We start from the raw sequence: 15,071 nt of genomic DNA, 5'->3' as shown, positions 1-15,071 counted from the left end.
GCTTATCACTTCAAGAAGGAAGACTTGTTGGGGGCATTTCTTACACAGCTCTTTGTAGAATTCCCCTTTTTCAGTTTAAGTTTTGTGAGAGTACAGTCTAGGCTTCTCTGTCTTGAACTCAGCAAAACAGAGGTGGGGGGTTTTCCCCCCCCCCTTCCATGAATGTCTGTTAACCTGTACCAGACATTATTGTGAGAGGTCAAATATGCATTCCCTCTAAATAAAGGTGGCCAAACTGCTAGAGGAGTTTTTGATACAACGAGAAGATTTTCAATAAAAATGTTCAGTCAGTGTGCTCTGAGAACAACTCTCAAAGGCACTTAAGTTCAGTATTCAAATTTAGTTCCTTGATTGATAGAAGGCAACACATTGGCACTTGCTAAAATATTGTAAATGTGGCTGTTTTGCCGCTGCTGATTTCCAAATTCTTATTTTCCAGGATATTGAATATATTCGATCACATTACAACATTGAAGATTTTATTCATTTTAATCACCACCAGCAAGAGGAACATGGACATCTTTACCACTTTGTCTTAAATCCTATATTTCATCACTATACAAAACACTTTCTAAAGGAGATTCTTCGCTTGGCTCACAAATCTTCTCTTTACTATCCTATTTATCCACAGTATGTGGAAGGCAAGGTAAGGAGAAAGTTATTTGTATTTCTTATGTGAAGTGTTGTCACCTTTCCAACTTTATTTTTCTCTTTGCTTCTGTGGGTGACTGTAAACAGGAATTTTCTTAGCAACCTGAAGCAAAATGTTTGTTCTCTTCTTTTTGTGCGATATAATGTGCATTCACGGACATAGCTGTTGTGTTGTAGGGTTAGCCCGTAGGGCGCTCAGTAGTGTGTGTGAGTTTAACATGCTCATACACCTGGAATACCTTTGTCACTTGCAAATCAGTTACCAGTCAAGTTTTAAATGACAAGGTATAAAGCAGATGTTGTATCTTTATATTTAACAATGTTTTCTATTTCCTCCCATAGTTTAATAAAAGGACCTGATCAAGTTGTACTGTCCCACACACTGCCACTTGGCTGTGTAATTAATTTTGAGAAGTACCAGTATTTATTTAGTTTTAGTACGAAGTGAAGGGCAGGGAAAAAAAAAGGAATGATGTCACTGGGCATAACGTAACATGAGTAAATGCAAGGCGATAATATTAAAAACGCGTCCGGGTGGTTTATAAGAACTCTTCAAAAGTGATTTAGGTACTCTAGACTCTGTTTCATCAAAAGTCAGTGGGACCAAGGCACCTCATTGTCATGGAAAATGTGACTTGTGTCTCTAAGTGCCACAGGAAAACCCTAAGAAACTAATGCTGCGTGAGAAAATCCATTTCCAAGAAGAACGTAATTTGTGGAAGCAAAATGAAGATTCTTTCAAAAATGCTCGTGTATGTGTCTTGTCCTCAGTCTCGTGTCAGAAAAGGGAGCACAAGGTACAATTCTCAGACATGTCAACTGACTGACGTGTAGCCATTTAAAGCTACTGTCTGGCCAAGCCTAATCGCCCAGGCTCCGGCCAGCACGAGTGGAGAAAACACGGTGCAGCCAGAGGGCAGGCCATCCGTCCATCCTAACTCCCTGTCTCAGGACGGGAAGAATTGCCCTCTGGAGATGTTTGTGTCTGACTCCGGGGGTGTCTGCATGGCTAGCTAGAGGAAGCACCTAGCATCTCATTCCAAGATGAATTCTGTCCTTGATGACTTAGGTGTTTTTGAAATCGCCACTGTTTTTAACATAGGAATTTTCACAGGTTAGGCGTAGGTACGTTTTCAGAAGGATGTTTTTTTCCTGTGCACTTTTGTGGAGTTTTAAGTGTTCTCTTGAGAAACCAGTGTCCTTGCGTAGGATTAGGTTCTCAGATTCTTAAGAGGCACTTACAAAAATGCAGTTTAATGGCAGTGGATGGAAGAGAAAAGTTAAATCTTACTAATGATTCCAGTTTGGTCTATTTCCAGGCTACAGAGTTACTTTAAGTTACTTTAACTTATCGTTGCTTTCTAGTAAGTGATAAATGTGATATTTTACTCAGTTCTCAACATAGTAACATCAAGTTTTTTCAGTATTTGTGGATGGAATGGTACTTCAGTGTAATTTAGTTTGCATTAATGTTCATTCTCTATTTCCTGTAACTGTCTTTCTCCCCCCCCCCCCCCCCTTTCATGTCGTAAATGACGACAGAGCCAGTCATGCTGTAATAAATGGAAGACAGCTATTTCTAATGATCCATGTTATTCACATTAGCATTAGGGGTTTTGTTCACTTCAAGTTTATGCCAGTTTATTAACATTTATCACTTGGTTGAAATTGACATTTTAGTCGGTATAGAATTTCTATATAAATTCATAACCATTCTTTGCCAAACAAGCAAAGGTTAGCAGTAAGCAGATAACATAGCTTAATGAGGTCAAATCAAGCTGATTCACGATCACTATGGAGAAAAATATCCTCCTGGGGAAAATACTTGTGCTGAAAAATCCCATAAACCAAACCACTTGTTTATCTGTCATTCCCACAGAGATAGTAATGTAATTACTCTCATAATTATCTTCATTAGTGTCAGGAATTATCTGCAATTCATTCCTCTGCTCTGAGTATGTTTGTTTATTTGCTGATTTTTCTCTCAGATTTAGCCAACAGAGCTAAGAATTTTGTATTTGCAAAGCCATACAACAGACATCTGTGATGCACTGTTCTGACATTCTCTCTGCTGAAATATAGATCGCTGTCTTTCAGTTTCAGAATCCCTGTGCCCATTCCCTGACATCTGCCCTTCATTACATGGTTCCCGTGCGACCAAGACGACAGATTGTCTATCCTCTGGAAGAGCTTGGCATAAACGCTCCATCAGAGCAGGTCTCCAAGGATCAGGTGGGTAACAGAAGCAGCAGCAGGCAGGAGGCATAGTGCCAGCTAATGCAGGGTTTGGCAGATGGGATGGTATTACCATCTCCGTGTTGATAGGTTGCTTCTTAATTACATTGAACACGGTGTCCATACCCTTACAAGCCCAGCTCTGCTTCTGCACGACCATTGCTCCTTCTCGACTTGAATTTCAAACGTGTTACAAACTGCAGTCACTGAACCATAACGTTTACATATGAAATGCTTTCTTTTTAACCTGTTTTTTCATGGTGTTACTTTCAAACTCCTAACACATTTTAAATGCTCTGACTTACTGTTTAGCCCTTCTTCATGGTAAGTTTATTTAGGTATTAATGCTCTGCAAGTGGAAAAAAGACAATGTCATGCTTCTGACTATTCCTGTAGAAATCACTGAAGTAAATTTTATTTTTCAGTCCCAAAGTCAGGTTTCTTCCATGCACAATATACCCTCAAAGAGCACTTCAGAATACCAGGAATGATTTAACAGCAAAGGAAAAGATTGTTTTCATTGCCAAATGGTTTTTTGCATAGCACTCAAGCAGGCTGGAGATTCTAAACTAAAAGTCTCTTAAAATTTCATTTGTTAAATAACTTACACCTTTTTCTGTCTTAGATTTTTAAGTAACTAAAATTTGATGTGAAGATGGTTCTTCACAAGAGTAACTAGCAAAGCTGAAATATTAGGAGAAACACCATTAGTGATGGATACTCTCAGTAGGTAGCTGTAATTTCCTAAAGAAACATAATTAGGGAGCTTTATGTCTGTCTACTAACTTCCAGTTGGCTGAGATGGGCTCCCATATAATATTTTTAGTGCTGTCCTTTCCGCAGTTAGTCAGTAATTTCTGGCATCCAAAACTCTTAATTAGGCAGCAGTTGGCAAAGCAAAATCCAGAATGTGGCTGAGGCCATTGGTCTGAGCTTGGCTGTGTCAAGCAGTCTTCCCTCAACGTGCACATCCCTGCAGAATAAACGATTTGATGCTTTTCTTTGAAATACTTCCTATTGTCTTTAAAATGAACCTTTGCTCTCTTACTAGAAGAGCTCACCTTAGCATTTTTGTTGGAGCTGGAAAATCACAGACTTCCTGTGTTTGAGAGATCTGCAAATCTGTTGTCTGCTCCGTTCCCAGGTTCTTCCTGAGGATTTCTGAGAGTTGTGGGTACTGAGATAATTGTTTAAAATCTCAAAGGTTTAATGAATTTCTATTTAATAAAATGTGTGAGATTTTAGCTAACTAAGTTCTGCTGAAAAGAGTGAAGGCTAGCCACTGTATAAGTATCCATGCATATGTACCGGCATTAATTATAAATTTTTGACAGATTGTGTTCTATCAAAACTGACATCTGGGGTTGATCCCTAGGTGGTAACTTGAGGATAAAGCTAGTCCGCTACTGCTGCATGTAGTTTTCTGAAGTACCAAGAATTTGAAACCATATAAAGCTAAATTGACTCTTCTGTTGAGTGGGTGAAGTGACCTTTGGCCACCATACGTTGGGAAAGCTTTATAACTTAAGAGGTAACCTACCATAGGGGACTGAGTGTGCTCATAAAAGCAAGAAGCTGGTGCTGCTTTTAGATCTTGGATGTTTTGTTAGCTGTGGTAGTAGCCAGGCGTGAGGCATTTGTCCTCTCTCTAATGTTTCAGAAGGGAGGATTGATCCCCATCAATAATCTTGTGCTTCCCTGCAAAATCCTGCAGCTAAGTTGCAAAGAAAATGAGGTGTATTTTATAAAATTAATATAATCAAATTTCAGTAGGCACAAAACTATTATACTTCTATATTTTGTAGCGATCAAAAGGCCTGCTCAAGACACTCTGTAAGCAGAAAGACACAACCCATGTTGCAAAGAGCAAAGTATCCCCCCAAGGAGTTAAATGTGATAACTCTGCAAGACGGAAAGGCTGAGAATTGCCACCTTAAAAAAATACTGTGAGACAAGGTGAGACACGTTTTGGTCGTGGAAGATGCTAGCAGGCTAGGAGGTGAGATAAAAGGGAAATGGAGAAACAATGTCATAAGGAAAGTGTGGAGAAGAGAGGGAGAAAAAGGCAGACAAAGAGGCTGGAGTAGGAATTAGTGGGAAGTTGTCTGGGGCGAGCACCTGATAGCAGTAAGGAGAAAATGCCTGCACTCATCTTTGTGATGGTGACTTAAAGCAAGACAGGGAGAGGATCTTGCAGGATCTTAAAAGCTTTGGGCAAGCAGGGATTCTGAGTAGTTGAGATCACTCCTCACTTCATCGCACTTCTCTGTTTTAGCTCACCAAGCTTCTCGTAGCTGAGGGGGCTTTGCCTTCTCGTATTAGAAAGCACTTCTTCCTGACATTAACCCATGCCCACTTTGTTCCTGAAAGCTGGAGGACAGGTTATCGTTGTAATTCTCGTTTTAGATAGCTTTGCAATGATGGCAGGATTTTTTCGCATAAACTACACTACAAAGATTGTAAATGCAAGTCAATTTCAGAAATGTAAAATTTTCATGTGACTGCCTGTCCTAATTAATTGCTTGAGTATTTATCGCTTATGATGGAGATAATTGTAATGAAATTCTTGCTTTGATACCCACAAGATGCCCCTTGATATCTAGCCATCAACATCTGCTTCTCATCTACTGCTTTTTCAGCTGCCTTCCTCTTGTTCCAGCCTTGTTTTGAGCTATCTCTCTTTTTCTTGCTGCAAAATTTATTTTTCACCAGTAACAGCTTGGGGCTCAGCAGCTCAGCCACTCAGTGTCTAAGCACAGCTCTTGATTTGTGCATATATATCTCTGTAGGCCATTAGTGGCTTAGTGTCTTAGAGAGAGTGCACAGTGGGAGCCCTGGGGCTCAATCGGTTTGTGTATCTCTTTAATACGTTCCAGCCTGCTTGTGAGCGTGAAGAGATTCACTCATAAATATTGACCCAGTACAGATAGCTCAACCAGGACCCACAAGGACTCTTCCCCGTTTCCTTCCTCCAAAGCCAGAAGCAAAAGCAGCAATCTGAATCAGAAAAGCTTTGTCCTCAGCTAATTTCCATGTGGTGCCAGTCCAGATGGATCTCGGCTGTGCTGGAGAGGTGGTTTTCCTGCAGGTCTGGATCAGGTGTTACAGACAGACGAGCACCAGAAACTGTCTGTGATAACTTGTTGTCGTTGTCCCTCTGTCACATTGCTCTATTCTACTGCAGTGTCTGGAAAAATGAAAAAGGGGGAAGGAAACCCCATGTGCCACCCTGCCGTGGGTTCCTGGCCTGCTCACTCCTGCTGCTAGCAGCCAGCATGAGCTGTGTTTTGTGGTGTCTCGGAAAGCATCGGTCCTTCTTCCTGTAGTCTCTGGGAGAGCTAGATGTAAGGTAGAGAGATGTACTCTTAAAATCCAGAAATTTATCATATGGAAAACATAACTTAGCATTACCTGAATGACTATGTAACTGCAGTTTTCCAGCCACCGTGTTCGTCTGTGTCCTTGTGATACTTCCCTTGGTTCAATATTATTTCTAGTTTGAGCCAGGCGTTTGGTTTGTGTTGCCTCTTTGCTGATCGTTAAAATGACTATGACTCCGAAAACATACAGAATTTAGGAACTCTACCAGTTCCTCTTCTCTGCCTGGCCTTTTTATTAAAGTTTGCATATGTTTTAAGGCAACCACAAGTTTTTTTTACTCTCTCTTAAACCACAACTCTGTGCTGCTTCATCTCTGCATCAGAAGACTTGTCGCTTCCCAAGCAGTGGCTCCATTTCCTAAAGGGCTGCAAATTCTTATGAACATAGTAATATCACAGTCACTAATGACAGAGTCTGGTTTTACCCCACTCCTTGAGATGGCAAATAGATTTTGCTGCTGACTTTCTATGTCTGTTCCTACAAAACTCTCTCTCCCATTGCTCTGCTGAAGAGATTTGGATAAATCGGGTAAGGATTGACTGAGAAGGCACTGAGGGGGAGGCATTCAACTCCCCTGTCTCTCATTGCAGCCCTCTAGAATGGCACAGATGCTAATGATCTTGCTTGCATCTAGCCCTGGAAGCGCTCAGACTTCGGGATGCCTGTTCAGCCTGTGCGTCTGCAGCGAGCATATCGGAGGTTCCACGTATTAGCTCAAAATTGCATCAGGCCGTACATCTGCCATGCTCTAGGGTTTCGGGACACGGACCTGAAAAAGCTCCTGTCTGCTCATTAGATCAAACACTTTCTACAGCTGTTCCAAATCAAAAGGAAATCTCTGATTTTTGTATTCTGAATCAGTAACCAGTATTGAAGTGCCAATTGGCAGAAGATCCAAAGATTCAAAATCTTAATTCCCACAGTGTTAAAACAGATTAGATTATTATTGTGTTTTGCACATCTGTCAGTCATTTCAGTCGTGTTACGTTAAAAAGCAGTTGGTTACAACAGAATACTAAATATCTTATAAAGTGCTGCTGGCCTTTACAGTGGATGTAATTATTGGTGAAGTAGAAAACTATAGATAATTAAATAATTTTTAATGATTTCTTCATAAATAAACAATTTATAAACTTGTTTGCTTTCTCACCATCTGGGAGCATTCTGTTATCCATCTGCTTCATGTAATTATCAATAAAAGGGAAGAATAGGTGATATAATTAACAAGAATAACTGATCCACAATGAAGAACAAAAATGTCACGCATCTGTTGAATTATTTTCTTGTTTCTGCCCTTTCATTATTATTCATGCTATTGGGTTTATTTTTTTTATTTCATGGCTGCATTCAAGCTGTCAGGTTTTATTGCACAGTTCAGAGTTGGTTTTTTTCTGCTATATCTCATAAAAAGAAGACAGAACCGTTATTAAAGCATGGCAGAAGCCAATAGAGCATTGTATAAATTTATTTTGGAAAAAAATCCAAAACAAAACCAACCCAACACTTTCTCAGTTAATTGTGTGCTTCTCAAGTGGTGCTACAGGTGTATTACAGGAAATGTTTCAATCAGGACAAGTACTACTGAGCGAAGCAGGGTCAGGCAAGAAGCTGGAGTCAGATGCTGAGCCCGGCTCTGTGTTCTGAGGTAGCTGACTTTAAACTTGTTCAGCCGTTGAGTGTTGCCGGGACGGCTGGCTGGATGTCCAGGAAATGACTCGTACAGCAGTGAGTTCAGCGCCCCTTCAGTGGCCATGACTGCAGTTTGGTGTGATTGAACAGCATCCTTTCTCAGCAGGCACACCTAAAAAAAAAAAACCCAAACCTCCAAACAAAAATAACTTTCATGTTACAGCCTTCAATCTGCACTTGGAGACTACCTGAAGAAAGGTAGTTGAAAGTTGGTTTACCTGACTGAAAAGCACACAAAGGACCTTGTCGGGATAAATATGTTTTGGATCTGAAGAAAAGACTTCATGTCCGTAGAATTCAGTAATGCCATGCATGAAAATGTGCCGCCTTTTCTTCTGAGCAGCGGCATCAGCTGTGGGAGGTAGTATCCTTCTGCTCCTTCATACCAGCATTGCCTTACAGGTTATGTGACTTGAGTGATTGTTACTAGAATGGTAAAGTCTGCTTAACTTGTATGTAATGAGTCAGTCTTATTAATAGCACTAGCTTTTTTTTCTTCAAAAGAGGACTTTTCCTTTACCATTCTGTAGCAAAACTTTGAGCGTCCTGTTTTCCCCTCAAGGCAGCCATGGAGCTTTCACTGCCACGTTGCCAGTTTTGCACGTGTGTAGTCTGTGGACTCCATGACTCCCTGGACCATCGGGAAGGGGTTTACAAAACCGGGAAGCTAAGAAAAGCAGGTCTGTGTTTCATGTTCTGACATTGTCTGTGTGTAGTTCTGCACTACCACCAAAACCATTTGGGATCAGAACACAAGGAAAGGCTGAAAACTTGCCCTCCTGTTTATAGTCTGGGAAAAGTGGAAGCTTAACCACAGAAGAAATGGTGGTCGTTAATGTAAAATTCAAGAAGAAACTGGAATACAAGGCACTGAAAACCATTCAGTATGCATGTATTTTTTTGTGTCTTTACTTGATTCCACACTGATGCTTATGGCAAGTGCTGTGAATAAATGGCCCGAAAGGAGTTTAAAATAATTTTCGAAAAAAGTCAAATGAGAACTTAAGATTTATAAGATGTTTTTAAACAATACATCATTGTTTGAAGAGTAATCTTATAACTTGTTCCATTGAAGTGTATGTTCATACATACTTTTTGTATCGCACAAGATACTCAAATGAGTTGCAAGTGTAAGTACCGTCCTGGACTGTTCTTTATTAAATGAATTTTATGTCCATTGCAAAGTTGCAGGACTCTAAAACATAATAAAATATGTCCAGTATGTTTGCCATGGGTTTAAAAAAAAAAATAGCTATCAGGTAAAACTGAAAAAAATCTAAAACATTTTCAAGTTTGACAGAAACTTTCACTTTTGTTTAGAAAGGAAAATAAAGCAGATATGAGTGTTTGTATAGAAAACTCTTCTCTAGATGGTAGTGTCTCCCCCAGCAAACTCTGGAGGCATTTCATTCTCTGTAGTTTCTGTCTTATGTTTAGGCCAGCTAATTAGAAGTTGTAACTCTTCACTTGTACGTTAGTGTCTCTGTGTAGTTGGGGCTGAGCTGACTTACACCTTCCTCAGTACTTCTTACTGAAAAAAGTTGAACAGGATCTTGAATGTTTTGGGTCAGCAGCCCAGACTGAGCATGATCCATTACCCTGACCATTAATGAAGGAAGAGGAGTAGAAAGGACTTGGAGTTGATAGACGGACAGTTAACACCTTGCTCCCAGGGTGGGGGAAAGCAGAGGAAAAGGAATGGAGGCTTGCAACACACGATTGCAAGTCCCAGCTAGTCTAGAGAGCACAACTAAAATATTTTAACTCGGTTGCATGTAAAAGATAATAAAAACAAGGAGTTGAAATAAGCAGGTCTTAAAACATGGGGAGAGAGGCTTTGTAGGACAGAATGATTTGTTCTGAACAAGCAAAGCTTTTTGCTGTTAACTGAACAACCGAGAGAAATTGAGGGAGCAAGCAAGGTTTTTCGCCTTATGCGTCCAGAGAGAAATGTCAAGAAGGTGGACAGGTACAGGTACAAGTACTATGAAGTACTGGAGCGTGTGCCCAGCCGAAGTGCAAACGTGTAAGAGCACATCTCAATGCAGCTTACAGAGCTGTGGTTACTGGGAGGTATCCGTTCCCCATCAAGGTCTGTGTGCATGACCGCAGTGATAGTCATGCTTCTGTAGATGCCTTCTCTCCAGCTGTACTCTGTAATAAAAGCTGAAAGTGCACTGAATTGCTAAGAATGGTTAAGAGAAGCTGTTGGTGCTATTATACTTTATAGCTGTCTGCCTTATAGCGAAGTGTATTCTATGTAGAAAATCTGTAGTAATAGGAGGCTTTGTTTTGGCTCAGTTTCAGTTCTGTATTAATTCACTTGAGGCACTGGAATGTACTGAAAGTGGCTAAAATGCAAAAGGTCTTTGGATTATTGTTTTTAATCATTAAGCCTCTACTAGGATAACAGAGAATAAATATAGCAGAGGAGACCCTAGGTAGGATGGGCTGGAGAATTCCCTGCTTTTAAAATACCAAGATTCATGTATCAAAGTTAAAACAGAAGCATTTCTACGTCTTATAATTTGTATATGAACACCTTGGTATTACAAACAAAGACTTAGCGGGTATAGGTTTCACTTAACTAAGAAAGTAGTATTAATTTTTAAAGAAGTAACTGTTGCTTAAGACGCTATTGTGTTTGAGTAATGAATTTTTAATGCTTTTGTAGTATGTGCGTGGATTAAAATCCATTATTTATTGTACCTCCATTTGGTTGGTAAAGGTGATGATTTTATAGCACCAGTAGTCATGCAAACAGAGTCATTCTGAACTGATGGCTGATAATAAATTTCCTTACTGTAAATGTCAGTGGGTTTTGTGTGTTGCTGCCATTACATCTTGTTTGGAAGGCTGAATATTACACAATTATGGGAGGCACCAGATGGCATCATTAACAGGAATGCTCTGAATGTTTACCACTTATGTGCATGTGTGAAATTAAAAGTAAGATGACCTATCTTTATTTTGAAAGCATGGTGTCAGTACTATACAGGTGTTAATGACATTTGCAGCAAACTAAAATAGTCATTTCTGCTTAAAAACAGGTCAGACTTGTTTTAAAGCTTTTTCAAAGCACTTTGTAGATTGACTTTGGAAGTAGCATAATTCCAGCTGGTAAGGAGAGCATAGATTTTTTTTTTTTTCCACAGAAAGGTAGTGTTCACTATTCCAAAATGGAGAGCCACAGCTGCTGTCACTAAAATATGACTCTGTAGTAAGCTGCAAATCAATCTCCTCTTGTATCCTCGTACTGTTATTTATTTACCTTGTGTTCATTATTTTCAGTATGAAATGTGCTGATATCTTCACATTTTATTTTTTAAAGCTTTCAATTTTATACAGTTTTCAGTGAATTGAGTACATTTAGAAAACGCTGCCTCTGTTGCCATGAGTCTGTGTGCAGGGTAGGTTCAGAGGACAGAGACCCTTCTGTCTCCTCCCTTTCCAGAGCATACCCAGTCCTGTTTCGATATAGGTATCGGGGGTAGTTGTGATGCATTGTGGTGGCTTTTCTCTCAAGAGAAGTCCTCAGAGGGAAACCTTCCTGAGCCAGCCAGCACTGAGAGATTTCTCCAGCTAAGTCTGGGCAGGAGTGCAGAGTGCCATGGCTCTCATTTTGGCTTATAGTGACAGGGACCAAGCTGCAGGCACCCATGGACTTGGCACCTTCTCTCTCTGCCTTTTGGAACTGCATGGTAAAGGATACGCAACTAACGGTGAAAGCTTGGTTGGCTTGGGATGTATATTTTTTTTTTTTGAATCTTGGCCAAAAAAAAGTTTCTATTTACTACCTACTTTCCCCCTCTCCAAGAACACCTTGTGGGATAGAAATAAACAACAGAAAAAAGATGAACTGGAAAGCAATGACCGCTGTCAGAGGATTAGTGACTTTCTTAACAGGTGAGAATTGGTCTCCATAAAGGACATTTCTTTATCTTAAAATCTGAGGAAACTAACCCTGACAGTCAAGCCGTGTGCTTTACCCCCTTGCCAGTTTGAGTGGCTTTGATGAAGTTCCTGTGCCTCCCTGTACATCAGTTCCTTCCCCTGAAAGATGGGGGAGAACCGTACTCTTTGAAAACAGCACCATTTAGAGTTTACCTCTTTGTCCTTTTCAGCTGAGCAGCAAACAATCGTGAGATCTTCATGCAAGGGTGAACTGTCCAGCCTTTTTTGGGCTGGGAATCCAGATGTTAATGCTAAAAGGAAAAATAGCAGTTTCTTACCATGGTAACAGTGGTTCTGCAAGGAAATTACATATATGTCTGCTCTACTCTCCTTTGCTGTGTTTTAGAGTTTTGCAGGAAATCCCTGGTTTCATAGGGAGCCATAGGGATTGGCATAGGATTGGTCATGAACATATAGTGGGCTTCTCCCGAAGCTGGAGATCAGTCTTTACCCATCTGAAGATTGGTATAATAATACTGACTTCATTCATAAAGGCCTTTGAAGTCTATGGATGAAAAATGTTAGATAGATAAAGGCTAGGTATTGTCTGTGCAAACTGGTTTTATAGAGCCACGGTTACTAAAGAAGGGTTCTTTGATGAAGATGACAAAATGACTAAGGCTGCAGTCTTCATCACAGTTGTATTTCTTTTTCTTTTCCCTTTTTCCTTCTGCTTCTGGTGTTTGTGTAAATCTGTGAACGCTTGGAAACAGCTTTTGAAAACATGTTTACAGACATCTAATGAGACTTTTTGGAATGTAGCTAGTATTTAGAAGAAAAAATGCAGGCTGAAAAATCATGCATTTTCCAATAATTTTGTTCATATCTCCTCAGTAAACATTGTTTTTTCTTTTTTACTTGTGATGCAAATGGAGCTTGAAATTAAAATAGCTCTGTTTGTTCACCTTCTTGTTTGCCTGCCACTATCGCTGACCTCAGCACTAATCTCAGAACAGGTTTGTTGATCATTTTTACTCCTTCTGATGGTTTTTACAGTAACGGTTCAAATTATGTAGATCCTGTATAGCAGCAGCAGCTATCACTCGGGTTTCTCAGTAAAAAATGCTAAATTAAAGCAAAAGCATTGCAGACAGGTGTAGAATCCCCCACGATAGAGCTGGTTCCCTGTTACTCCCTGTAGTAATGAGGGGTCTGTGAAGATGCTGAGTACCTAACAAATGAGTTGGGCCAGTAATACCCTGAGCAGCGTTTCTGAATTCAGGGGCACTTCAGCACGCTTAAAATTTAGCAAGCACTTAAGTGTGTTTAGCTGGATAAGACCCAAGTCCTCAGTGTGTAATAAAATCAAGTTTAAATTCTGCTGTGTTACGGAGTCTTTGCGTGAAGAGTTCAGCAATGAGGGTAACAGCTCTTTGACATGCTGCTGCTGTTTTACTAGGAAATATTTACCAGTACCCAGTTCAGAACATAGCACTGCTCCTTTGCTGTCCAAGTTGAAATCCTCTGTCCAACTTGTTTTTTCATTTCTGGGTCTTCAGTTTCCATTTTTCTGTTTAATTGAAGGGAACATTTGCTATAAAACCAGACCTTTAGTAGAGCAATTACAATAAATATTTTTAGAAATCCTACAAATAGCCCAGGTTTCAATGTTTAAAAACAGAACGAAAAGGAGTTACAAAATATTCGCTGTGTGTGCACCACTGATACATATTGCTGAGTAAATATACAATGAATATGTTCCCAGGCAGTATGCAAACTGGGTGGCTACCCAGATGGGAGATCCAGGCATGTACCATGAATGTATGATGCTTTACATGGTTTGAAAGTGCAAAGGAAAAAATGCATTTACCCCTGTTTGCTAAAACCAAATAATTATTTCGTGTATCTTTTTCCATTGGTTACTTAGGGTAGAAGGGATGCGTGAAGTTTTAATGCTGTAAATTAATCCTACTCTGGCACATACTTTGCTGTGAGATCATAAGTGAGAGACATGGGTTACGCGCAGGGTTGTGTTTTCAGTGGAGTATTCCGAGAAATGCATAAGCGTTTTTAACGGAGGTAACATTTGAAAGCCTCTAAGCGGATGGCACTGGCTGTCCACATGGAAAACCATCCCTGTGGTTTGATGAAGAAAGGATGCCTTTGTCAGCAGCTGGGCTTGAAGGCATCGATGGCCCTCTGCCCTCCCAGGTGCAGAGGCTGACGGATACAGAGCGGGAAGCAGGGAAAATAATCTGCTTGATAATCAAAGAAAATACTTTTTTCTGAGCTATCTGTGCCTCTTCTGACAATGGCAATTCTTGCTTTTTGCCTTACATTAGTTAATGATTGTTGTTTTATTTAATAAATTGGATACAAAATAAACTAGTTAAGAGTTTGCTATTGACCTATCAATTATGATGTCTGATTACTCCTCTGGGGAACATATGTAGTCATTTGTCCTGACATTTTGTTAAAATAAGGTGGTATTATGGGACCAATCCACCTAATTCCTTACTCCCTGGGGCCATTTAGTGTACTTAGCTGTTAGAAAGGTGATTTCTGAAGCATGACAGCTGTTGGTGTTGGGGCCATTGTGTGGTGAACAAGAACAGTTATATTCTACTCATATGCTGCCTTTGTATCATTGATACAGGAGCTGTTTCATAAATTAGATACAACTCTTCCCTAGGAAATTGTATTACTGCTTTGTATTTCATTGTTGGAGTACGTCTAAAAACACCCAAACGAACACAGCGGTGCCGTAGGAGGAGATGTTTGAACTTGGCATTGCTGTAAGGTCTATTGGGTCTATCCTATTAGCCGGTGACATTCCTGTCTAGTTATTTTGGTTGATTAGGTACATTACAAGTAAGTTTCTCTTCGTGTTCTTTTTACCATTTTGTTAATTTTGTTAAAAGCCGCATTTCAGCAAAAACATCACTAATATTTTTTCCTCCAGAAAGCACTACTATTCTAGAAAGTTGCAGCGCTCTGTGTGCAGCAGAAAAAGCCTGTCAGAGGTCTTGTCTGCAGAGTTTGCAAACCCAAGGAATGTGAATGCCAAGATTAGGTCGTTAAGCGCAGTATCCTCAATGCCTGTTTGTGGTACCAGGAGATCTCTGCAAGCAGCGGCGCTTGCAGAACACTGTCAAACGTTGTTGTGGTTGGGGCGTACCCACTTAGTATGTTATAAAAATATTGTCCAAGTTTTATTTTAA

The 15,071-nt window shown here is 40.0% G+C and overlaps 1 protein-coding gene across 4 annotated transcripts in view; it reads left to right on the top strand.

Moving 5' to 3' along the window:
- Positions 1–15,071, top strand: part of CFAP61 (cilia and flagella associated protein 61) — a 113,431-nt gene that overhangs the window by 30,032 nt on the left and 68,328 nt on the right. For all 4 annotated transcript variants that reach the window (XM_054821614.1, XM_054821613.1, XM_054821612.1 and 1 more), the window contains exons 14-15: positions 440–646; positions 2,749–2,883. In XM_054821614.1, the coding sequence (XP_054677589.1) occupies positions 440–646; positions 2,749–2,883 (342 nt within the window). The remainder of the gene's footprint in view (positions 1–439; positions 647–2,748; positions 2,884–15,071) is intronic.

Source organism: Grus americana, chromosome 3 (assembly GCF_028858705.1).
Source record: "Grus americana isolate bGruAme1 chromosome 3, bGruAme1.mat, whole genome shotgun sequence".
NCBI classification, from domain to species: Eukaryota; Metazoa; Chordata; class Aves; order Gruiformes; family Gruidae; genus Grus; species Grus americana.
This window is presented reverse-complemented; position numbering and strand designations above follow the sequence as displayed.